At 38.8% G+C, this 27,087-nt stretch overlaps 1 protein-coding gene across 6 annotated transcripts in view; it reads left to right on the forward strand.

Moving 5' to 3' along the window:
• RABGAP1L (RAB GTPase activating protein 1 like) overlaps positions 1-27,087 on the forward strand; it is a 425,645-nt gene that overhangs the window by 95,486 nt on the left and 303,072 nt on the right. For all 6 annotated transcript variants that reach the window (XM_037145558.2, XM_037145559.2, XM_037145560.2 and 3 more), the window contains 2 exons: positions 15,650-15,743; positions 17,708-17,858. In XM_037145558.2, the coding sequence (XP_037001453.2) occupies positions 15,650-15,743; positions 17,708-17,858 (245 nt within the window). The remainder of the gene's footprint in view (positions 1-15,649; positions 15,744-17,707; positions 17,859-27,087) is intronic.

Below are 27,087 nucleotides of genomic sequence, written 5' to 3' on the forward strand. Positions count from 1 at the left end.
ATTGAGCCATGTGCTCAGGAAGAAGAATAGACAGGCATGCCAAGCATCTACCAGCAAATTATTTAAACACAAGATTTCAGGCAACTTCTTGTGAAACTGCCATTCCCTTTGGAAATGAAAAATACATGGAACTTGAATGGGAAAAGAACAAAAGTAAATGACAGGTACTTCTCTATAAGAATACATTGTACAATTTAGTATCACATAATTATACCTCTTATTTTAATTTAGTAAATACAGTTCCTCATTGCTATCCTATTAAGTCAAAAGAAGGATAGCTAGCTAACATGGCTTAAGTATCTGTTTTGTGCAATATAATGCATTAGTATTTAATAGACCTAGTTTTATATTATAATTACATTAGCTCTGAGCTATAATATTATCATCTTTACATCTCATATGAGAAAATAGATGTAAAGTTTTAAGCAAATCACTTGAGGTCATTGGGCTAAAAAGTATGATATACAGAATTCAAACCTATGTCAGTTCTCCTCAAGGCCATGGGTTTTCATGGCTCACTAAATCAAGGTCTTTTCATGTAAATGGCTGGATTGGTTTAACTTCACTCCTAATTGTTTAAAAGGTAGTCTTTTTAGTATTCCCTGTGCAGACAATGTATTCTCTTTTTCTAAAATTATATTTTATTGATTATGTTATTACAGTTGTCCTGATTTTTCTCCTTTGCCCCCCTCTACCCAGCACCCCCACTCCCTCAGGCAGTCCCCACACCATTGTTCATGCCCATGGGTCATATGTAGGTTCTTTGGTTACTCCATTTCCTTATACTGTATTTTGCATCTCCATGGCTATTCTGTGACTGCCAGTTTGCCTATTGGCACTTTTTAACCCCCTCACCTCTTCACCCATCCCACCCTTGACCCCGCCATTTGGCAACCATCAAAACAGTCTCTGTATCCATGATTCTGTCTCTGTTCTTGTTTGCTTAGTTTGTTTTTTAGATTCAGTTGTTGATAGATATGTACTTATTGCCATTTTAATGTTCATAGTTTTGATCTCATTTTTCTTAAATAAGTCCCTTTAACACTACACTCCTAATTGTTGAAAAGGTAGTGTTTTTAGGGTTCCCCATACAGACAACATATTCTCAATCTTACATATTCTCGATCATGTCCTCAATCTGTCTAGAATTACAGGCTTCGCATAGAAGGATGTAACATGAAAATATAACATGAGAGCAAACAGCACTGTTATATGTGGAAGCACTTTGGAAGAGTGATGCCAAGCACACAGTAAACTAGTGCATTCGAAAGGAACTTTAGGTACAGAATTTAAAGATTACGTCAGCCAGAAGCTACACATACTTCATTAAAGGACAGGCTGTGGAACAATCCATTGGCAGCTGTAGTAATCTCTTCAAAAGAAGTCTTTAAGACACACAAACACACCTTTAGATGGGAAGGAATTTTTTGATTCATAGATAATCACTTCAGAGGTGATGAAATTCGAAAGTTGTGCTGATGTGTACTTTAAGGGGAGAGCCATTTACTTATGGAAAGAAACATTACTAGAAAACTGGTAGATTCAGAAGTAAATGACAAGCCAAATGATCCCAGTTTGGGCTCATGATTAATCAGCCGAATGTCCAGAAACACCCACTTTCAGGATCGTAAAATTGTGTGGGTGGGCATTGGCAAGGCCATCGTTTTTTAGTCTTAGCAGAGCGCTAAATTTGAATCATGCTTCCCTTTTTTTACATTTTTCAATGTATTTTATTGATTGTGCTATTACACTTGTCCCATTTCCCCCTTCACTCACCTCTGCCCTGCATACCCCCTCCTACCCACATTCTCCCCTTTATGTCCATGCGTCCTACATGTAAGTTCTTTAGCGTTTACATTTCCTAAACTATTCTTACCCTCCCCCTGTCTATTTTCTACCTACCATCTATGCTACTTATTCTCTGTACCTTTTCCCCCTCCCTCCCCCTCCCCTTCCTACTCCCCCACTGATAACCCTCCATGTGATCTCCATTTCTGTGTTTCTATTCCTGTTCTAGTGGTTTGGTTAGTTTGCTTTTGTTTTTGTTTTGGGTGTGGTTGTTCATGATTGTGAGTTTGTTGTCATTTTACTATACATGTTTTTTATCTTCTTTTTCTTAGATAAGTCCCTTTAACATTTCATATAATAAGGGCCTGGTAATGACAAACTCCTTGAACTTGACCTTATCTGAGAAGCACGTTATCTGCCCTTCCATTCTAAATGAAAGCTTTGCTGGATAGAACGATCTTGGATGTAGATCTTTGCATTTCATGACTTGGAATACTTCTTTCCAGCCCCTTCTTGCCTGTAAGGTCTCTTTTGAGAAATCAGCTGACAGTCTGATGGGAACTCCTTTGTAGGGGACTGTCCCCTTATCTCTTGCTGCTTCTAGGATTCTCTCCTTCATTTTAATCTTGGCTAATGTAATGATGATGTGCCTTGGTGTGTTTCTTCTTGGGTCCATCTTCTTTGGGACTCTCTGAGCTTCCTGGATTTCCTGGAAGTCTATTTCCTTTGCCAGATTAGGGAAGTTCTCCTTTATTATTTGTTCAAATACAATTTCCCCTTGTTGCTCTTCCTTTTTTCCTTCTGGCACCCCTATAATTCAGATGGTGGAATGTTTAAAGATATCCTGGAGGTGCCTAAGCCTCTCTCCATATTTTTGAGTTCTTGTTTCTTCATTTTTTTCTGGTTGGATGTTTCTTCCTTCTGGTCCACACTGTTGATTTGAGTCCCAGTTTCCTTTCCATCACTGTTGGTTCCCTGTACATTTTCCTTTATATCACTTAGTGTGGTCTTCATTTTTTTCATCTGATTTGTGACCATATTTAACCAATTCTGTGAGCATCCTGATAATCAGTGTTTTGAACTGTGCATCTGATGGGTTGGCTATCTCTTCATCGCTTAGTTGTATTTTTTTCTGGAGCTTTAATCTGTTATTTTAGTTTTTTGTCTTGACGCACCTGTTACCTAGTGAGGGGCAGAGCCTTAGGCGTTCACCAGGGCGGGGCAACCTAGTCGTTGGGTTGTGACGCTGTATGTGGGGGAGGGGCCCGAGAGGGAACAATGGCGCTTGTTCCACACTTTGCTGGATTTCAGTCACTACCCCCCTCCGGTTCCTCCAAGCAAATTGGGCCCTTCTGGTGCTGATTCCCGGGTGTGTGGGTTTGTGTACGTTTTAGGACCCTGTGGGCCTCTCCAACGGACTCTCCTGTGAGGCTGGGAGTTTCTCCCGGCACCTCAGCCCCCACAGGTGTTTTCAATCAGAGGTTTGAGGCTTTATTTCCCTGTGCAGGGCCCCTGGGTCTCGCAGTCCATACTGATCGCCAGTTGTTCCTCCCTGTTTATCTGTGCTCAAATGTGGGACCCTGCCCAGTTCGCAATCCACTGCCTCCTCGGTGGTCCACCAGCTGCCGCCTTGCTGAGAGCCCTCTATGCCCAGACGCCTGTCTCCGCCCCTCCTACCGGTCTGGTCTGGATGAATGTGTCTTCTTTAACTCCTTGCTTGTCAGACTTCCATACAGTTCGAATTTCTGTCAGTTCTGGTTGTTTTTTGTTTTTAAATTGTTGTTGCCCTTCTTTTGGTTGTGGGAGGAGGCACAGTGTGTCTGCCTATCTTGGTGGGAAGTCCCCAGGGTTTCCTTTTTTTAAAGAAAGATTTTTATTTATTTACTTGTAGATAGAGGGGAAGGGAGGGAGAAAGGGAGAGAAACAGTGATGTGCAAGAGAAACATTCATCAGCTACCTCCTGCACACCCCCAACCGAGCACATGGCCTGCAACCCAGGCTTGTGCCCTGACCAGGAATCCACTGAGCCACACCAGCCAGGGCGAGTTTCATTTTTGATGTGGCCATTTTTACAGATATTTATTTTTTGATACAGTTGTGTCAGAATGGCTACCTCAAAATGTAAGGAACGAGGGAAGAGGAGATAAATTTGAGAATATTCTGGAGGTAAAAATCATCGATGCTTATAAGTTAATTGGATATCCTGGGCAGCAGAGGAGAAAGGAGGAGAAAAAAACCAAAGATTATATCCAGGCTTCTAGCGTAGGTACCAGTCACTGAGAGAGGGAACACAGGAACAGGGAGAGTGGGTTGGGGGTGGGGGTAAGATTCATTCTGTGTTAGACATGGGTGAGTTTGAATGCACTTGTGGAACATAAAAGTGGAATGGTTTTTCAGGTATTAGAAATAGCCTCAGACTGAGAGAAGATAAAGATTTGAGAGTCATCAGCATGAAGCAATGAGAATGGCTGAAATTTCCTCGGGGGAAAATATGGGAAGTGTGGGTTGAAAGTATAGTTTAGAAGATCAGTAACATTTTAGGGGTAGATTCAGAAAGGGAAAGCTTAGCTAAGAGTGCAGTAATGGACAAGGAATGGAAATTTGTAAGGAGGGAGTGAAAGGCAGTACTGTCCAGTGAAATACAAAGGTCTGTCTTGATAAAGACCAAAAAACATTCATTGGATTTGGTAAATTTGAGAGGTGACTGAACCCCAGTGAGGGTGATTTTAATAAAGTTGAGGACTGATGATTGACTGGAGATGAGGAAAGGGAGAAACAGTTCTTTTAAGACCTTTTAAGATGAGATTCGAGCTCATCTGCAGCTGGAAAGGGAAAGCTCAAAATAGAGAGCAGCTGCCTCCCCTGACACTTAGCCACACAGCTGGCCCCCCAGTGTGCTTGCCCGTCTTTCCAAATGCTGTCACTCTGCATAGAGGCTTTTTCCTCTTACGTCCACCCGAGTAAGCCCTTCAACAAAGGCGTGTTAGCAGGTGAAAGAAAACAGTAATTTTCCATATTTAAAATTGTTTCACAATATTTTCCATGGCATTTTTAGTAGGTTGCTCAGGCAATTTACATGTAAAATGCATTTGATGCAGAATGGCTGAGTGAGGGGCTTGGCAAATCCACCTACCAAAGATCAATGATGGAAGTTGCTAAAACTGTCAAAAAACAGCCAGTTTAGGACTTGAGAAAGTGACTAAAACTTAGAAAAATTGAGATACGTTTACTCAAGACAAACGACTGGCCCTGTAAGCACAGCCTGGTGTGTTAGCCCCAGCCCGGTGCTCACTGCCACCTCCGGCTGTGTTGGAGTGGATTTACTGGGTGAGCTGTGGAGACGGGTAGCTTCGCCTACTGTGAGAAGGGGCTCTCTTGATTTGGAGCAAACATAGAAAACCCCGTATTTCTGGAACGTTGTTGGAAACAGTAGTGATTTTTGCTGCAAAAGAATGGGAAGGCCAATGTGTAGCCAGTCGCATGAGGTTGCGATCCTGGTGTAAAGCCACAGATCGGCCAGAGATTTAGCCAGGAGATCTGAGGGGTGATTGGGCTTTCGTAAGATCCAACATGTTGCTGGAGGTCTGGAAGGCTGTGTACCCATGCAAGGCTGTGTACCCATGCAAGGCTGTGTGCACGCCCGGGAGAGACCAGAGAGGCCCTGACAAGCCACACCCATGCTCACGAAAGGCCTTGCCTGTGTGTGTGGAGGCGTGTTTTCAGAATTCCGTCTTCTGAGTGGGTTGGCTGCGTTCTTCTTTATTCTGTGGAGAGAGCTGTATTCGAGGTGGAGTGGATCGCTGAAGCCTGGTTCTCCTGCAGTGGAGGAGCCCTTAGTCTGTCTCTGTGAGCCAGCGGCACCTTCTCCGAGTCCAGAATCCGGCCTCCCCTGGTCCTGTCAGTTCCTGTGCTGGATTATTGCAGTGCCTCCTGCCTGGTCCCCTGCCTGCCATCCTGTTCCCGCCCCCTGGCCTCTGGTCCACACACCAGCTGTAGTCATCCTTTTGAAATGTGTCAGTTCATGTTACTTTGCTGCCTAAAACTTCCTTCTGTTGGCCTCTCATTTCATCAGCCAGGTCTGCCCTTTCATCATGGTTTACGAGGCCATATTCGACCTTGCTCTCCGATTGCTACCTTCCCAACCTCATTTCCTACCACTCTGTGCCTCGTGCATCCCACACGTGTCCGTTGCCATTCTGCCGACACACCACCCTGGGGATTTTCCTAGATTGCCGCACTGCTCTGTCCCCTCTTCCCAGTCTTTCCTCGGATGCCACCTTCCCAGGGAGGCCTTGCCTGCGCAGGCAATAGTATGACGAATGAACAATTAATAAATAAATACTATATATTATAATAATCAATGAATATTTTCCCTCTTATGCCTCAAAATAATTCAGTACTGAGGAAGACTAGGAAAACACAGGTAACATTTCTGGAATTGAATTTAACATTGTGAAAAACATACCTAAAACTTTCCATTTATCATTTTTATGCATGGCTAAATAAAAACAAGTCATCAAATTTCTGTTTTTCTCTAACATTTTTTCACTTCTTAACAGTTTTTCACTACTTGAAATGTACTTCGTCTTTTGAAAATGCATTAGCCACCCCCTTAAATTAAAAAGCTACAAAAAACACAGAGTAAGAAGTAATAGTTTCTTTTCTTTTATAGATCAGGCATTTCATACATTTTCAATACACTTTATTATTAGTTCTGTAATTGACATTTCTGTCAACGCAAGCATCAAAAGTTAGAGCCGGAGGCGGCATAGAAATGTTTTCCTGCTGGGGGGTTGGAATATTTTTTATTTAATTATTTTCAACAATTTGCCTGTCAAAGCAAAAATGGCAGTTCAAGTCATTCTAAATTGTCTTGCTTTAGCTTGTAATTTAACTAAAAACGGATACAGATTTAAAAGAACTAAAATTGCTTTTTAATTTTGGGGGAAAGATCTAAAGTAAAATGAATTAAGGTATCTTTGCATATTTTTTCAAATGCTGTTCAAAAAATGAAGTATGTTAAATAGTATTTGAATGCAAAGAATCTTAGCAGAAAGTTAATTTCATCAATGCATCATTAAAGGGGTTATTTTAAAATTACCTTGTCAGGTTTATAGACTCCCACATGTTCTGAATTGCTCCTGCTTTTGAAATTTGAGGTGCACTCTTACTGCTCATCTGAATTTCAAACTGACTTGCTATTGGTTGACCTCATACTGGTGCAGTAAGTCCTCATTTAATATCACTGATAGGTTCTTATACATATAGGTTCTTTTACTTTTAGGTTCTATAGGTATAAGCAAAACGATTTATAACAAAATCATTTTTAGCATGGGCTAATTACAAAGGGGAGTGAAACCCCTACCGCATCTCATCAACGTTGTAACAGAAAGATGTTGAACTTTAAGACTGTTATTTGAGGACCTGCTGTATTTACTTACTTGTAACATGCATAGTAAGTTACAAGAAGGAAACAGATAGCAAGTACAGTATGGTTTGCTTTAGGGTGCATGCTCAAGTAATTGTAAAATTACAGATTCACAGTAACATTAGGTGAGCTTTACTCTTGATTGGTTTACTTTTTATGTTTAATATATTCTGCATTTTTTTGTTTTTGTATTTGGATCAGTATTTAAAATGTTATCTATTAAAAAATTTCTCCTTAATTTAAGTGACCATTAGCTGTATAATACTACTTTTAACTCATTATAACTAGAGAGCAAAATAGTCTTAACTAGGAGCTTATTTTCTTTTAATTCCTTAATTTATAGCCAGATTAGAGAAGGAAATCACTAGCAGCTTTTGCTACAGAAACAGGTTTGCAAGTGAAAATTCTTTAATTCAAATAAAAAGGTAAAGGATGTCTAAAAGAAATGAGTTTTTAAAGAAGATATAACAATCATATAGCATTTACACGTGGCGAGCACAGGTTAATGAAGTGCTCCTCAGACTTTAATGTATACACGTGTTGCCTGAAGCCTTGTTAGAATAGTCTTTTTTTTATGTCTAGAATGAGGCCTGATCTGCATTTCTTAAAAAAAACATACAGTACACTGCTCTTGGTTCCACCATACTTTGAGTAACAGACATTTAAATTGCCTACTCATAAATTTATTTAGTCCTTATACCAACCCTGTAAGGATGATGCTATTATTCTATCCATTTTACAGATGAGGAGACACGTTCCAAACAAATAATTTTGGCATGTTAATTACTGTTTCTTTTCCAGACACCTTCTGTATTTATAAATTGTGTGTGTGTGTGTGTGTGTGTGTGTGTGTGTGTGTGAGAGAGAGAGAGAGAGAGAGAGAGAGAGAAAGATAGGGAGGAAAGAACTTTATATACTGTTGTTTCATTCTTATGTTTTTACACGATGTGTTTTAGCAAACTAAAGTGATTGAAAAATATATTTGAGAAGGGAAGGAATTTTGAGAGAAAGTGGGGGTAGCAAGTATATTATTATAGTTCTCTGTTGTTCCATAACAAGTTACCAAACCATATAACCTCTAAAAACAACAACATTTATTATCTCATAGTTTCCACGGATCAAAGTCTGGGGATGGCTTACCCAGGCCCTCTGTTCAGGGTCTCATGAGGCTGTAATTTAAGTTTTGGCCAGGGCTTGGGTCTCATCTGAGGCTTGCAGTTCTCTTCCAAGCTCATGTGGTTGTTGGCAGAATTGATTTGCCTGCAGCTATAGAACCCATGCAGGCCTGTATCTTCAAGGCCAGCAGGAGACTCTACTTTAAGAAATACCCAAGCCTGCTTTTAAGGCCTCACCTGATTAGGTCAGGCCCACCAGGGTAGTCTCCTCTGGATTAACTTGAAGTCAGACTGGTTTGCAACCTTACGGCTGCGGAATCCCTTCACCTTTGCTATAAAGCACAACCTAGTCACAGCCATGACATCCATCATATTCCCGTGGCCCACCCATACGCCAGGGTGAGGATTGCACGGACTGTATAAACCAGGAGGCAGGAGTCTTGGGGGCCACCTTAGAACTGCCTGTCACAGAGAGCTGTGTACCAAAAATGAAGTAAACTGTCATTTTTCAAGCTTCTGTTACATAACAGCCACTTTTCCACACATTATCTCAATTGCTATTGTAACTATGCAAGGTAGGAACTATTTTGCTCCCTATTCTGTAAGTGTGTATCTCATGTTTCCTATTGAACTAGGCCTATCAAGGACATAAATATACGCAGCAGTAGCTAAACAAAAAACAAGCTAAGAAACTCCCTAGAATAGTACATGGTGCTTTGCCAAATGAAGTAAGAGTGCGTGGATTGGTATTGGCTTCTAGTGTCTTTTCTTGAACTGTGTCCTTTACTTATGAAGCCCTCATGATCTTGGCCTGTTGAAGCTGGGGTGTAAATGACTGTTTCCTCATGGAACTTCCACTTACCCTGTCAGAAGTGATCTCTCGTTTCCTGAATGTAGTATCCACTGTAGTGTTGCCTAATGGCATTTATGATATTCCATGTTGAATCATGGGTACATGTATCTTGTCTTCCTGCTTGAATGAAAATTCTAAGAAATTTTGATTCTTATTCTTCTTTGCATCAATCTCTTGCTGGGCTCCTCAGTTCAACACAGTAGGTCACCGGTAAATGCTAGTTTTAGTTGACTTTCAACACAATGGGTCACCTTTAAACACTACTTTTAATTCACTCTCCCTGAATTTGAGAGTGTCTCAAACTAAGTGTCTGTCAAACTCAGGGAAAGTTTGAAAGAGTGGAATTTGCAGGAGTAGAAAGTAGGAAGCATAGCATTTTGACATTTGTGGAAACAAGAAGTATAGATGTGAGTGGAATTTGAACGGTGCTCGTTACACAGTGAGTGTGAGGTTGGCCTCCCTAGAAACACCGAACGGTGTAGACTTAAATTTTCTAAGGCAGTGAAGGATCGTTGAGCTAGGGCACGGCGTGAGCTGAACTTTGGATTGGGGAGACTAAGCTGGCAGGAAGCCGTGTAAAATGCAAATAAGAACAGTGAAGAATCTGTGGTGTGCACATCTAATTTGAGGAGGTAAAGCTTGAACTAGGGTGCTGGCCCTAGAAATAGTGAACAATTTTAGGGAAAGATGAGTGAGTCATACCTGTGTTTAATTGCTGTAGTCAATGGCTCAGTGCTGGATGAACTTGCCCAGAAGAGAGCATATTTGTATGTTAATCCATTTCATTTAGTTGAGAAATGTTTGTGTACTGACCATATTTTTAGCCACTATGCTTGATTCTGAGAATGACAAAAATTAAGTCTTTAATCAAGACTTAATTTTAGGTGGGAATAAACGTGTTCAGTCATTGCAGGAATGAAGTAACACTGTGACGTCAGACGTAACAAGATAGATACATTTTCTCTACTTCTAATTTGGGGTGTGATGATAGTTAATGAATAAATACTTCTTATTTACTGCTCCTCAATTTATTTTGAAAAAAGTGTCATAGATAATACATTCATATGGACATACTCAAAAATTTTAAATGATATGTTTTACTAGCCTCTCCAAACATTTCAAGTGTATACATTAAATATCTATAGCATTTTGTATGTCAATCATACCTCAATAAAGCAATCTGAAAAAGGAAAATGGGCAGAAAATTGAAGTGCATTTTCAAACAACTGGGATACAATATGTACATAAATATCTAAATAAATTTGAAATGTCATTAGTAGCTCAGAAAAATGTAAAAAGTAACAAATACCTACACAAAAGACTCGTCCTCAGGTGGGATTCTTGGCTGCCCTACTTCTTTTGAGTGTGGTGGGCAAGTTTCAGTGATTAATGATAGATTTTTATTAATCACTTATGCTTAGCAACTACAGGGATTATTAATTAGAAACCTGTAATTAGATTTAGAATGACAGGGATGATGACTTAGTTGGAAAGAAGTCATGGCATGTGTGGTCTCCTCTACTTTGAATCTTCTGTTAAAAAAATTACCTGTTTTTGGTGGTGGGAAATGTCATTTTTCAGAAATTAATGTGATTGTTTAATAATTTATGTTTGTATATCAGCTTCCATATAGATCAAGTATATTCTGACTGTCATGTGAGAAATGAGAAATTATATTCAAGGTCATATAAATGTGGTTATAGTTTTTGGCTGTCCAGATGGCATTATTTACTACTAAGTAATCAAAATAAATCACTTTTGTAGCAATTTAAGTTGACCTGTGCTCCTACAGGTTTTGCACAATTAGTAAGGTTTTGGGTTTTTTTCCCCGGTGTATTTAAAAGAGAGAGTATAGCAAACTGTGAATCCCTTATTATTTTCAGCAAATGTTTACTGCTTATTTTAAAAAGGGTCTAGGGAAAAATCTCTAAAAGCCCTCAGCAGCGACATTTTATTTGTGCCTACTTTTTGGCTTGTTTTCTGAGTAATCTTTCAATTGAAAAGAAAAGAGATTCTTGTGTCTATTTGCTTCTGATTTTGTGATTCATTTTTAGCTTTAAAAAAATGTACTGTGTCTGTGTATATTTTTTCCCCTTTTATAATGTCTGGTGATACAAGTTCTGAAAACTTTCTTTTATGACTAGGATGAGAAACGTTGCTAATGGAAACACATTTTTTTTCCCTAAAGCAGGGAGTGGCCAGAGTTAAGAGAGAGCTCTTAAATTATTTTGATTGAAGTATCATACATATTTATTTTGTTTGATCTAAAAATTTACATCTATTTATCTTCTTTTGGTGTGGCACAGTTGGTTTCTGCTCTCTGCATATCAGGAATCAGTAGTGAAAAGCAAGCAGGGAATGCTTTCTTGGTCACTTGGAAGTGCTGGGCAGGAAGCTGAGGACCTGGTGACAGTAATAATAATAATGAAGACAGCTGACACCGAGTACCACTGTGTGCCAGGCACCGTGCTTAGTAGTATGCAGGTATTTTCACTTAATTTTTACAACACTGTGCTTGGTACTCTTATTTCCATTTCGCTGACGTTTAGATTAAAGAAAGTAGTAGACCTGTAGAATGAGTCTGAGGACATCCGGAGTACACTGTATGGTCCCCTTTCTGAAGGAGACCACCAAGTGCGGGGAAACTGAAATTGATGAGGAAGATGTTCCTGAAAAAGAACTGAAGTGAGGAATATTAGAGGAGTCTCTGCCAAATACTGCTTCCTAAATTCAATCTCCCAGAGACCTCTTCTAAAGTTAAACTTTACAGAGAAGTTGGAATTACTTAATTACTTTAAATGTATTAACAAGTTCTGAAATAAAGCAGCAACAAAGGAACCTTTCCATTCATTCCACACTTGAGTGTTATGATGTGCAAAAGGCTGCTGTATAAAGAAAATAGAGCGTGGTCCCAGCCCTCGCAGAGTTTGTATCACGAGAGAGGGAAAAACACATGTTAAAAAACCATGAGTGTTATAGCTAATGAGCACATGGGTAAAGGACGAAGATAGGCATGTTTTCATGAAGGCCTTAGCGCTGTCACCGCAGGAGTGTACATGGGAGCGGGGAAGGAAGAACCAGTCTGTTTCCTGGGGGGGGGTGGATGAAGGAAGCATAGTGCTTGACTTGACCCAGCAGTTCCCTTCAGCTCTGTTACCGTCTCAGCTCCCTTATTTTCATGAGTTGGAATCAATTAAACTCTTCATTTACTGTCTCACTTCCAACTCATTCATTCTTCAAACCATGCAGTCCAGCTTCTGTCCCAGTACTGTACATGGTAGACATTCACACTTGTTGAATGAAACAGCTTCTAGTAATTGACACTTATACAGTGCTTGCCTTTTGCTGGGCATATTTTGCATGTAGTAACTTACTTGATTCCTACAACTCCTCTATAAGATTCATAATATTATTTCCATTTTAGAGACAGGCAGCTGAAGCAGAGAGGTTAAGTAACTTGCAGGATCGCAGCTAGTGAGTGGTGGGACTGTTTGAGACCCAGGCAGTCTGGCTCCAGGGTCCGTGATGAATGACTGAATGAGCCTGGTTCCTATTGCCTCACGTCCACACAGAGAGAGGTCACCAGTTTCCTCACTGTGTCTGTTAATGCACTTTGGTCTCCCACGGCTTTTTCATTCTTATTTTTGTCTTAGTTTCTTTCTTTCATCCTCTCTAGAAGCTCTGTCTTGTCTAGTATAGTAGGAACTTGAACGTACTGTCCTCAGCCCCTATTTTTCTGTCTAGCCGCATGGCCAGTACGTATCTAAAACACTCCTGGCCGGTAGTTTCTGCAGCAGGAGAGTTAGAAATCTGACTCACATTCAGAACTGCTGTGAAGAGGTTGGTGCATATTCCTACAGCTATTTCAGTGGTCTTTATAGTCACATAAGCAATATTATTAAAATAAAACCATCCTAAAAATAAAATAAAACCATCCTTAAAGATTACTCTTTTGTTACCTGATTCTTTTAAACTACTGGATATTATTTTCTGAATGGCTATACCATAATTTAGTTAATAAAACTTCTTGATAGATTCTTGATAGTTTTCAATTTCTTATTATTACAGCAGTGATACAGTGAAAATCTTTTTATGTATATCTCTTTGACATATTTCTGGAGAAAAATTTGTAGATGTGGAGTTGCTAGATCCAATAATGTATTAATTTCAAATCTTAGTAAGTTTAAAAGATTGCTCTTATTTGAATATCAGTCTTCTTTCCTGTTTCCCCATACTTTTACCAACACTAAGTATTATTATTTTTCATACTGTCTGCAAATCTAATTGGTGAACATTGTATCATCCTAATTTGCGTTAAAAATTATTGAGTTAGGTCTTTCTTTATTGGTTGGTTATATTTTATGTATTGTGACCTATACTATGTTCATGTCCTTGGCCCAATTTTATGTTGGATTTTTCTTTATTTTATGGGTTCCTTAGACCTTGGTGTATTAGTGAAAATAGCCCTCTATCATATGTTGGATCTTTTTCTGCTTTTAAAAATTATACTCTATACCTTACTTCTAGACATTTTTAATTTGTAGTCATATTTCTTAATCTTGCTCATGGCATCTTGGTTTTGTTTCATGCTTTGGGATTCCTTTTCCAACAAGAATAATAAGAATCCGACATTCTCTGTATTAGTAGTACTTTCTGATTTGCATTATAATCGAGATTAACGATGCCAATAGTGTTTGTTTCTGTTTTTCTTTTTCCTTTTTATTGTGTTATTAGATTTCTCCAGTTAGTAGTTTCTAAAATACTTAGAAATTTGACATATTAATTTACTGTGGAGCAAAATGGAGTATAAGGTGGGATCATCTTAGACCTTGTTTAATTGAACCACTTTATAAGTAGTTACATTATACTTGGTGCCAGTTTAAAAGAAGGGTGACCAGAAGTCCGTATTAGCCTGAGTTTGCCTGTTTTCGGTGTAACTTTTAATAGTGGTTTTTTTTTCACTCTCAAAAGTGCCTCATTTAGATGAAGAAATTATAAGAATTATAAGGGATAGTTGTTACAAGGATTGGTAGTTGTAATCAAGGATTACATGGGATAGTTCTTGAAAATATTTTAATATTAAGGCTTCAGTTGTTTTTGGTTGTATTGTCCCTTCAGTACTTAATAATAATTCGTTTACTTTAGCTTTTAAAAGATTTCTTTATTTTCGTGGTGAACTTGTTGCAAACTTCATAGAGTTGCTTATGTGAGGTAATTCTAGAGCAGTGATGTGTCTACTCTCCTAACCTTTATTCCAATTTCTAGAATAATGTTCACTTTTTGAATAAAATGTGTCTCGTAATTCTTGCTTATCAGTATTGTCCTAAAGATATTGAAGCCTTTGTCTGTGTGTTCATATGTCTTGGTTATATTTTACTAAATCTGTGATAAAAATCTTTTTGTGTGCACATGACCAGTGTTTTCATCTGGCCAAATAAGCCTCTGCCTATCGCATTAATGTTTTTTGGTGTTGAATACATCCACTGACAGGAATTAGCTGGTACTTGGATCATTGGATTCGTAGCAGGCTGAGCAGTGTGTTCCTAACACAGACCCTGTGGGACTGACTTCCTGGCAGCCCCTGCTGCGCTGTGACAGTGCTGAGCAAGCCGGGCACTGCTGTCAGCCAGGCAGAGTTCGTCTTGCTCGTTCTGGCAGTTACACAGCATTTCTCCAGCCTTGTCTTGTGTAGCTCTGTGTCAAAGGCCTTGTCATAAAGTAGGTGAATTGTGCCTCTTGCATTACTTTCTCTACTAACTCTGTTACCACTGAAAAGATTTCTAGAGCTGAGAATCACTGATCTTTATCGGTGCTTGCCAACTCACTCCATCCTGTTCTTTGTAAAACTACCACTTCACAACTTGGGATGTTTTATAAAGTTGCCGTTTGGAAAGGCCAGATAGTTCCCTTTAGTCTTGTACAGTATCTTGTACATGTGAATGTATGTCTACAACCTTTTTTCTTATATTTCAGGTTGTGATGTGTTTGTATATATTATAGGTGTTTCTAGCATTGTGTGTGTGTGCGTGTATCTGACCATTGGTTTTAGTCTATTTTAGTCTCACTAATAAAACATTGATATTTGAGAATATTAATCTGGTGAATAGAGCACCAAATAGAAATTTCTACTTGTATTATTATTAACTTTTAAATTTTACTCTTCGTATTTGTAGGTATTTATTTATTTGTAGACATTTTAAATGTTATACTCTGTAAAGTGTAGATAAGTATTTTCATAAAAAGTTTATCATTTGAAAGTATGTATCAGGCACTAAGGATAAATTATATGGATGAAATTTTCGCTGTTATTTTTGTAATAACAGTAAATGGGTGTAATAATAAAAGCAAAAGTATCGTTTGTCTTTTATAGGCACTGAGTCATGTTTTTTGTTTTAAGATATATAAATACCTAATATAATATGAAATATAGTGTTTATTGTATTTGTTTTTGTGTTTCTTCTACAGAGAGTGATAATGAACTCTCAAGTGGAACAGGCGATGTGTCTAAGGATTGTCCTGAGAAGATCCTGTATTCTTGGGGAGAATTGCTAGGAAGATGGTAAAATTCATTTTTTTAATTGAAAATTTTATGTTTACATAATTCATGTTGTATTAGTTAAACTTTATATTATATTAATTTGCATTAAAATTGATGTGTTCGTATATCTTAATATTTTAAGGTACTTTAAAAACATAAAAGTTAAAATAAAATTTATAAATACTCCTTATATATGTGCCCTGGTTGGTGTGGCTCAATGTGTTGAGCGCTGGCCTGTGAACCAAAAGGTCACTGGTTCAATTCCCAGTTGGGGCACATGCCTGGGTTGCAGGCCCAGGTCCCCAGTAGGGGGCACGAGAGAGTCAACTGCACATTGATGTTTCTCTCCCTCTCTTTCTCCCTTTGTACCTCTCTCTAAAAAAAGTATATAAATAAAATCTTTAAAAATAAATAAATAAATACTCCTTATGTTTGCCTAGGTCTTCCCCCCAGTATAGTCTTATTTATAAGATACAACATTGCTCAGAGTGGTCGATTTTATGCTATAATGCCAATACATGTCGATATCTATTGTGAAAGGGCCACATTTTCTTTCTGTACTAAGTCTATTACCACTAAAGGGGGCTGAAGAGTTTAGAAATACTGATTTCACCACTGATTATAAACTGTAACTCAGTCTGTTTTATTCTTCTTGACTAACGATTACATTTTGGGGTTTATCTGAAACTACAAAAGAAGGTACCCTGTTTACATTTATTATAAATACTCTCTTCATATTTATTATAGTTGAGTTTTTAAAAAAGATAATCATGAATAAAAAATTCTTATCAACAAAAAGAGTCTGCCATACAGTGTAGACATGTGGAAAAACTCTACTACTGGGCATGCACATCAGATCATATGTATGCTGGTATGTAGGAGAAAGGACAGAGTTTGTGATGAATTTTACACATTTTCTACAATCCAGTAGGTGAAAGAACATTTAACACTACTTTTATTTTAAGAGACAAGTGAATATTACTGGTGGTGATCTCCTGTACAAATCCCGAGAGACTCCTGAGTTAATTTGGAGATATGTATTTATAGATCCTAGGGTTGGAAGGCTCCTGGCTTCTCACTGTAGAGTCTGGAGACCGGGTTTATCAGATCCCCAGCCGAAGAGTTGAGCCTATTATGTCTCTGAGAAGGTACTCTAAGAGGAAGAGGGGCCGGTTACCTCACTTTTCTTATACAAAGAAAAGTATCCTACATGTACAAATATAAAATTAACACATCTCAGAGTTTATTTGACAGTAACTAAGAAGGAACCAGTAATCTATTAGAACCAATGAAAATGAGGATTTTCTTTAGGGATTTATATTCTCCACCAGATAATTCATTTGCATTGGCACGAATAGGAGTCACTTGAATAGCTAAGGACAAAAAAACTTAGGCATTATTATCAGTTTTCTACACATTATCTTCGATCTGTTGAGAGGTGTAAATTAGCCTGGTCAAAGAAAAATAAAGCCATACACCCCTATGGTGTCAGACAGTTGCAAGCTCCAGCATTTCGCAAAGGCGTCCCACTGTCTCTGTAGCCAGATTGGGGCAGGACAGGACAAGCACAGGGCGTGTTCAGGGGAGGGTGTGTCAGCACCCACTGGACCCCGCGCCGGAGCTGGACTTGCCCTAGTGCTCTCATCTCAGGGGGTTCGGATGGTTCTTCTTATACCTTGAAATGCTGCCTGGAAACATTTAGTTAACACGTTTACTATTGTAAGTTCATAGGGTAAATAAGGAATAGTAAATGAGAGAAAGAAAAACCTTTCTTTGGTGGTGGAATAACATGGTTCATAATCAAGAAGGTAAGATCGAGAGAAATAGCCAAAAACATCAGACTTAAACCCTGTCCTTAGTTCATGGCCTTCCCTCTTTGGGCCCAGGCTTACTCTTCATGTAAACTCATCAGTGTGCTTTTCCTCACAGCAGCAGTTTGGCAGTGGTGAGGGGAGTCTGAGTGTTGTGTTTGCTTGTGTTCTCAGGCACAGTAACCTTGGGGCTCGACCGAAAGGGCTGTCGACGCTGGTGAAGAGTGGCGTCCCTGAAGCTCTGAGGGCAGAGGTATGGCAGTTGTTAGCAGGCTGCCATGACAACCAGGCGATGCTGGATAGGTACCGGCTGCTCATCACAAAGGTAGGAAGCTCTTTCCATGTTGTGCTCCTAGGATATATTAAATAAACCCTGTTTTCACAGTTTGCGCAAGTCGTAAGTGCTCTGGGCCCGTGTTGGCGCCGTGTGGGTGTGGTGCAGTGGGGGGCTCCGCCTTTTGTTTCCGAGCGGTGTTGGCCAGTGGCAAACGGTGCACCCTCCTGGTCCGTCTGCCGGCACTTTGTGGCTTGGCTCTCGTTTTTTTCCTTTTAGAGACTTTATAATATTTACCAAACTGGAATATAGTTATATTTCAAGTGCAATCAATTAACCTTTTGTTGTTGTTTGAGATTTATGTGGTTATACTTGTTCACAGTGCAATTGTCTTCTAGTGTAATTTTAAAATCAGATTAACTTGAAATGAAAGGGCCTTTTGCGATTATATGACCTTGCACTTCAATGAGGTGGGCAGTCAGTCGCCCAGATCCCTATTCTGTCAGGAGCCTCTGGGTCCAGCGGAAGTTCCTGTGCCTCTGTCTAAAAGGCTCCTTTTGGAGCATGGTAAATACAGGTCCTCCTTGATCCTGGGCTGTCTTCATAGGGCTCACCTTCCACTGCCTTAATCTATAAATCACAAACTTTAAAATAATAGCAACGTTTTTGTTTTTTAAAAGGTCTCAATCCATAAATGTGATTTTTTGAGAACCAACACTTGTTCCTCAGGATGCATTGGCTGTTATAATTCTTTAACCCCTCCAGTTCCTTCTTCCCTTTCTTCCCTCTTTGCCCCTCCCTTCCACATATATTTTTGAGTGCCTAGTATATTCAGTCGTTGCTAGATTCAGGGTCTTTTTTAAACTGTTTTTTATGATTGTTTTCTACAGTGGCATGTGCAAGGTGACCCGCTGATGCGGGGTTGGGCAGGATGCCTCAGGTTTCATCTATATTTTTAAAATTACAAACACAAAAGGACATGAAGGCGTGCTGGTCGTTGCTGGGCTGTGACGCTGAGGCCTCACTACGTCTTCGGGCCCACTGGCCACTTGTCCCATGTAGTTCAGCGGTGGCCTGAGGGAAGGAAGGGCTTACAGTCCTTGGGGCCAAATAACTGTGGGGCTCACACTCATATGCTCTCTCTCCAAGTGTTAGATTTTTGTGTTTTGCATGTGTTCGATTATGTGGATTTATAGATTATGTAGTTTTAATTCTACTGTAACTCAGAGTGTGGACGAGCAGTTTAAAAAGATTGCTGTTGGAACAACTGTAAAGGACTCATGGGCAACACCAAGGTGGGGGAGGTGGAAGCAGGGGAGGAAGGTAGGGTCGGTTGGGTAGGGGGGTAAATACACCAAGCTATACCTGAACAATAAAAAAATTTAAGAAATAAAAATAACAATAAATAAAAAAATAAAAAGATTGCTGTCATAAGATGTTACATAGCAAGCTATTTAAAAACAGAAACACTAATCTATCCATCAAGTAAGAATCATGTTATGGTAATGGATAAGAGGACAACTACTTTTGGAAATAAACTCATGTTATTTATAGCAAAGGACATTGGACACATTTGACAATTTAAGTATCACTGTGATTTTATCACTGAAAACTTACATGCTTGTGCCATTATAAAAACTCTTAATATCTTCTTACTTAAAAACCTGAAATCAGGAATATCAAATATGGTTAAACTTGTACAAATAGGTGCAGAGAATTTAGGACTGAATATTGAGCATATAAAAATAGCAGTATAATACAGTAGCATGTGTGCATAATTAAAATAAGTAATAAAAGGTATATACGTATGTTAGAAGTTTATGCTCAGAATAGTTTTTCTTGATTTTGTGCTTTATGAGCAGAAATGTCCAAAAACCATAATTCTGGGTGTCAGGTCACATTTTTATATAAATAACGAACTGTAATGGCTGCTCATGGTGTAGCAAGTAGAGGCTTTGTTAATTTATACCTTTTAAGACTTCAAACTTCGGGAGAAAAATTAAAATATTATATATGAACTCCCAACATTACAGTATATGTTCATACATGTGATAAAAGTTTTACCATATGTACCAAGTGCTGCGTGAGGCACTTGCCCAAGGTCCGAGGTTGTAAGTAGCAGAGCTTAAACTTTGGAGCCACAGTCTCCTTCCATAGTGAACACCAACATTTCCTCCTAGATTTGAGTATCACTTCTTCCTGGGTTTGTGATCTTGAGAAGTTAGCCCAACTTTTTAAGCCATGGCTTCATCATTTGCAAAGCAGAGACAATGGGATTGTTACCAGGATTGTTGTAGGAATGAAATAAAATGGTATAGTGCTATGCACATAGCAGATATTCAAGATGAGCTCCTATTTTTAGCAATATGATATTACATCATGAACATGATAATAATAATAAAGGACGTGGTGTCAGTGTATACTTCTGCTTTAGTGTGTGTGTTGGACAACTCCCAGTCACACAGTTGTCACAGGAGCACGTGTTGTGAATAGCAGCCGATGGAACTGGAAAGGAATCTTTTTGGAAGCATAAAGTGTCAGATGTATCTTCTTTTGTTTGTTTGTTTCTTCTTTTTTTCTGGCTGGTGTATATCATGGAATATCTGAATCCCAAAACTTGACTTTGCAGTGATTCATGAGTTATTATTTTAGTAGTTATGCATATTCAAGTATCTCATAAAGTAAGATGACATTCTCTGAAAATCACTCCTAATGTCTGTCTGATGTAATCAAGGTTTCAAGGCAGGTATTAATTTCATTCACTTTTCGATTCACTCATTTATTTAGTGACTCTTTGTTGATCATCTTTGATGGGCTGAGCTCTCTGCAGTTTCTAGGGCTATGGAGATGGAGAGGGTTCCTACCCTGGGGAGTGTAGCCTTGGGAGAAGTCAGGCCTGTACACGGGTAGGTCAGTATATCCCGATACAGGTTGCAGTGGGTAGGTCAGTATATCCCGATACAGGTTACAGTGGGCATCTTCATCAGGTGTGTGGATGACAGACAAGGGAGTGACAGCTGTGCTTGGGAGAGCCAGGGAAGACTTCCCAGGGGAGGTGGCGCCTGTGGTGGGGAGTACAGTGTCTGAGCAGCCGAGTGGAGAATGCAGTGTAGACGGTACTGTGGAGCAATCCAGCTGCCAGTCAGTGACTTGCTCGGATTACCAGGGAAGCCTTAGAAAGTGGAATCAGTGTGTTCTTTCCTCCCCTACCCCCACCCCAGCTGGCCAACCGCATTCACTGTTCACAGATCAGTGCTTGTCCCTTGTTAAATGGGAAGAGTGTAACACAAATGTTTATTCTCAAACTGTATCAGATCAAAATGATATCACAAGAGAATATTTACCTGGTTACCTAGGATTGCTGTGATAGAAATTTAACAAGTAATGTAATGTCTACTCCATGTATGTTTGAGTGCCCATTGTCTGAGTTCTGTGCTGGGTGATGCTTACCAATTTTTCAAATCAGTGAACTAAGAAATATACCATTTATTGGCTAAATATAAGACAGTATAAACTTACAGAGAAGAAGGCCAAATTTATGAACTGCAGACAGCGTGTGCTGGAGCCTCTGTCAGAGAGCAGAAAGGGCAATGGTTGCAGGTATTACTTTGGCAGTTGCTGCAGAAATCTTTTTTGGACTATAAATAAAAGACAACCATTGTAAGATTCTGCACATTCTCTGCTTCCTTGAGCATTGTATGGACAGATAAAGCTTCCCCGTGTTTATCCTTGTCAGATTATTTGCTCTGCTCAGAGTAAAGCCTGTCTTCTCTCTCCAGTGTGTTATTGTAGCAGACAGCTTTTAATAAAACATGTAGCTGAAGAAAAATTTTTACTCTACTTTGTTGGAATGTGTTATAATTATAGTTACAGACATTCTCAAGAGGAAATGTTTAAATTGGTATTTTTCTTATGATCGAATAACATTTAGTGAGTAATTGAAAAGTGAAATTATGGTATCAGTTGTATCTTTTTATTTGATAAGCTTTCACAACTAAATTAAACTTCTGTACATCCTTTAGTCAGTAGATCTTTACCTTTTCTTTACATTGTTTACTTTTTAAAAATTCAGTGCAGCACACTAATCAACCGACACTCAACACTAGATTTCACCGAGAGGCAAGGCGTTGCCTGACGACACGGCTGCCCTGCTCTCTGTCCTCACCGAGTCTGGTTGTGGGAAATAGGCTCTTCGAGTGGATGGGGTTATTTCAGCGGGGTCAGAACCGCCGAGATGTAGAAAAGCCACATACTCTGGTACTGATGCAGCCAGAGCATTTACAGAATTTCTCCAGAAAATAGAGTTCTTTAAAATTTATTAACCGGCAAGGAGAATAAAGAGTACTCACTGTGTTGTAACGTAAATGTCTTGAACATGTAGATATACTGGAAGGTCTTTATGAAAGGACACTAAGGGTTATTGAAAGAGGTTTTTAAAGAAAATGTGTCTTTCATTTTCTCTCGTCTCGTAAGGGTGGTGGTTTCCTACTATATAATCACACCTTTGCTTATTATTTCACAGCATAATGGTATCAACTTGTTTTAGTTTTCATCCCTGGAGCTCTTTCATCTTGTCATGTCTGTCCTGACACCTGCGTGTGAAAGCTGCCATTCTGTGTGAATCTGAGGACCAAAAGGTTCCCACCAGTGCTGACATGTGTCTGTAAAAATTTACAAATGTATTTGTAATTATTTTCTTATGCTTGGAGGATAGCGTTCTGTTCTTCATAACAAATATTAGTTTTGTTATTGTTTAAACATAGTCGTAGTTTTGAGGTAATTAAAGAAAAGATGGTTTTCTAATGTTGCCCTCATTTTCATATGATGGAATTAGAGGAGGAGTGCACTGTTTTGAAGGGAGGCTTTTGGGGGACTGTTGAGCTGATGATTCAGTGGCGTGAAAGCTCTATTTACAGCTATAGACCTAAGGGTAGAAAGGAAGCAGTGATATCTTCTCAAATCTCAGGAATTTTCAGGAGCCCGGGGTTACGGCGCAACTCCTGCATCCCAGTGTTATGACTTTACTGACCATATTTGCATGTGTTTCTAGAAGCAGATGTGTTTATTTACTTATTCTTAATTTTTAAAAAAGGTTTTAAAAATTTATTCGAAGAGACAGGGAAAGAAGCAAGAAAGAGAGGGAGAGAAACATCACTTGGTTGTCTTTCACATGCCCCCAACTGGGGACCTGACCTATAACCCAGGCACATGCCCTGAATGGGAATCAGACTGGTGACTCTTTGGTTTCCAGGCTGGGGCCCACTCCACTGAGCCACACCGCCCAGGGCTGTCTTTCTATTTTATTGAGTAATGTGGTATGATGAGTTTTTTCCAGGGCTTTTGCTTTGGTTCTGATGTATTTTTTCCATTTAAACTTAACATTTAGATGTGTTTACTGTTAATTAGTGTCAAGGTTAAAAAAAGGGAGAGAGAGCAAATACCTATGAGGCAGGTGCCAAAAGTCCACTCTCCCCCAGTGTGTTACACAGTTCTGCCTGTGTTTGTGAACAGTTCATTTTGCAACTTCTCGCTGGATTGCATCATGAATCTCTCAGTATCTTCTCTTGGCTTGTGTGTCTTTACCATTTGTATTTCTTTGTCTCTTTATCATATCTTCCCATTCTCTTTCTATTGTAGAGCTCTGAAAAGTGGTTTTCATTATTTATTATTTTGTATTTGCTTGGTCTCAGATTCCCTGTGACTTTCTGGGATTAGGTTGCTTTATAGTTGTATGGTTTTCAGTTGGTTTTCAAACTGACAAGATAGTAGACTGTGTCATCACAGAAAAATGGTCATTTTGTTGTGCTTTGTGTCCCGGAGCCTAGCACTCAGTAGCCTTTAGTAAATGTTCATTGGATAACTAAAGGAATTAAACTACAGAGGGCAGTGTTCCATGAGCTAAGTATATATGTATTTCTTATAACATAGAACATACCAAGTTATAGACTGGAGCTTTAGAGGAGTCTTACTCTTTTCATCGTATTTAGTGAATAGCACTTAGGGACTACCCTTCAAGAGTAGTCAGTGAAAAGTTGTCTTTTTAATTTGCTTATTTTTTTCATTATAGCATAAATAATTCTTAAGCTCTTATGAAGAAGATATGTAGCTGTTAATGCACCTATGAAGATCCCAAAATATGACAGATAGGTATGTATTCTGTTATAAACTCAGGCGTATCTGAGTTTCTACTTCCTTTTTCTACCAAGTAGAAAAAAATAAATGGAAAATGAAAAGACCACTGAGTCAATTTAATACTATTTTCAGCCATAGAAAAGTTTAGTTCCTTTGTGAAATTTCTTGAGCTTTTTCAAGATGATACTAGGCAACTGTCACTTTTGGGGTGTTATTAATGTTGCAATTCTTTTTTCGGATTTAAAAGCCTTATTTTATAGTTTGGTTTTTTATTTAATTAATTATTAATTCCACAGAATGTTTCAAACTAGGCATTGTAATCAATTCAGTATGTTGCAGTTTTAAAAGAATAGTTATACCTTAACAATTTATAATATTTCCCATTTGGCTTCTTTCTTCTCTATGCTAAATCTTTACTTTTTCTAGATTCACAATCAATTTTATCAGTAATGCTTTCATTAAGTGCATAATACCAACATTTCTATTCCTAATGAATAATGGATACACTAGGTAAAAGTTTCTGGAAACTTTTTATTCCTGGGTTGGAATATCAGGGGTTTGCATATTTCTATAAGAGAGAGCTCTGCTTGTTCCTAGCAAAACTCAGTCACTTCTGCCCTTTATGAGGCTCGTATTTGACATGCTTATGAAAACTGATTAATATTTTAATAGATGACTTTTACTGTTATACCAGCAAAAATTATGTGAAAAGGAGCAATTCCATGTAATTCTTTAACTCTTGAGTTCTTTTTTAAAAAGTATGATGGCAATTTTTAGTTGAAAGTTTCTCTTAATTTTTCTGCCTAGCTGTCTAGTTGGTACTTAGGTGCTCCTAGTAAGGTTCCATCTCTTCACAGAGATCACTCAGCCAGAGTCTCTGTGGCTTTCTTACTTTAGTTTCCAGGGGCCTCGGGTCTTTACTTCGAAGAGTTTCAAAGCTCAAGTATGGGTATGACTTGGCTATCTTTACAAAATTTCTGTCTTAGCCTTCCAGAGCTGATTGTGCAATCAACAGGAATATTGATCTTTATCGCATATTATTCAAAATCACGATTTTCTGAGTAAAAAACTATAGCAGAACCTTAAATTAAAGATTGAAGGCATTCCCCTGGATAATTTAAATACACTTTTTTGCCTGCCGGGTCGATGGTAATGATTCCACGCTGTGGTTTTTCCAGCCCACTTCTGTGGGAGGGCCTTCCCCCACTGGGACAGAAAATCGACTGAGCTCAATCCTCGGGAAGAGCTGAGACAGTGCCCTGAGGAGCACGCTCTTTGTCCCAGGGGCACTGCGTAGTGTTGCATTAAGTGTCCTGAGACTCATTAATCAGGAAACGACTTCAATTAAAGAGGAAACTGCTCCTCAGCTGCCAGACTGGCGGCTTAGCTCCTTGCTGTCCAGCTGCCAGCAGCATTCTTTAACTGCTCTGTCCCAGTGGCAGGGGGACTTGGGGATTTCTAGCAGACTTGATTGTAGTGATGAACTTGGATATTTAATGGAGTTCTTTTCAGGTATAAGTTTACACAATGGGAGTCATTTTGGAATTAGAATGTTTTGGTTGCTCTGCAAGGCTTTTTAGCTTGTAATCTTACAATTTTTTAAAAAATCCTGAAAAAAAACCATGCTATGTAATTATAATCTTGGGTATGCATGTAGGTAAATAAGTATGAACACACATGTATGTGTCATGTAGGACCACAATGAACAGAAATTTCTAAAAACTGTAAGTAAATTTACCTATTTAGTCATATTGGCATTTCTGTTAGGTTAACTGTTTATGTGGCTTGACTAAAGTCTTTTTTGAGAATTAGTGTATAAGAGAGTATTTTAATTTCACAAGAGTGTGTGCATTATATATGTATTATGTCTTGTTATTTCCCAGGGTTCTTTGTATTTTATAATGATTATTATATTCAGTATATCAGATATTTCTTAATTTCCCAAATGGTACTTGATTATTAACGACTGCTAAGTACTTTATAACCGTTCTTAATATCACTTTTGTTAATTTTACTTTCTAACTTTTGATACTTGTCTTAATACACACACAGAATTTTATTGGTTTCTAAAACAAGTAGGTAGTTGGACAAATTCAGAACTGGAAGGCCGCCCTCAGTAAGGACTAGAATTGCGACTTACGTGTGTTCTTCTCTGTATCCTTCCCACCCATGGTGCACGGTGAACGCTGAACGTAATTCTGTGAAGCTGGTTTCAATCGGCCCTTCAGGATCAGTTTTTCCTGTGCTACTATTTCAAATTGGTTATAGCTCAAGAAGCTAAATTTTCTACAAACAATTGCTGGTACCACACAATCTAGTATTTACAAACTTCATGGAATGCTTAACCAGGACAAACATAGTCTTGTGGATTTGGAGTAATTGCTTTTTAAGAGGCAGATGCATTTCTATTAGACTCACAGTTTCTTTAAAGAAAGGAAGAAAAAGTTATGAACCCCCAAGTGCCACTTTATATGGGGGGTTTCTGTTACGCGTGGTGCACCTGATAAGAGCAAGACAGAACCTCGAACAAGAGCAGTGCTGGAGCCAGCGTCTCTCATTCGTATTCAGGGTTTGTGGCTCTGGGCTCATTTTTGCTGAGGGTTTCCGCTGAACTCTGGGCGTGTGGGTCTGTGTCAGCATGCACAACTCAGTCGTATGTTTGCCTTACTTGCAGTATTGTCATGTGTGTTTATTTAATACATTGATTTAGAAACATACACTAATTTATCTTTGTGACTTATCTATGGGTTAGATCGATTTCAAATACTAGTTTTACAGTTAATGCAGAAGTCTAAATCCTCGCATCAAGGTCAAGCGTAAGGTGTGTCAGAACTGGAAATAGAAACTCGAGTTACCTCTTACTTATCTATGATTTCTACTCTCTTTTTCATGTTTCCTATTGAACATTGCTTGGGCCACAAGGTTAGAGAATATTTCTTCTTTGCAATGTAATAAAACTGTAAGCTTACCAAAGTTTTCATAAGCAAATAGTACCTCTAGAGCTGGAACACTAAGGGACAACCTGCTGACTTTCCAGAGGTGGCCTTTCGAATGCTGAGGCATGACAGCGCCCGTGGGGGGGGCATATTAATACTCAGAGAATGGTTACAATGAAGTCATGATGTGTCTTTTTATTGTGGAGATACAG

This window comes from Artibeus jamaicensis, unplaced genomic scaffold (assembly GCF_021234435.1).
Source record: "Artibeus jamaicensis isolate MK-2021 breed Jamaican fruit bat unplaced genomic scaffold, CSHL_Jam_final contig_327, whole genome shotgun sequence".
Classification (NCBI taxonomy): Eukaryota; Metazoa; Chordata; class Mammalia; order Chiroptera; family Phyllostomidae; genus Artibeus; species Artibeus jamaicensis.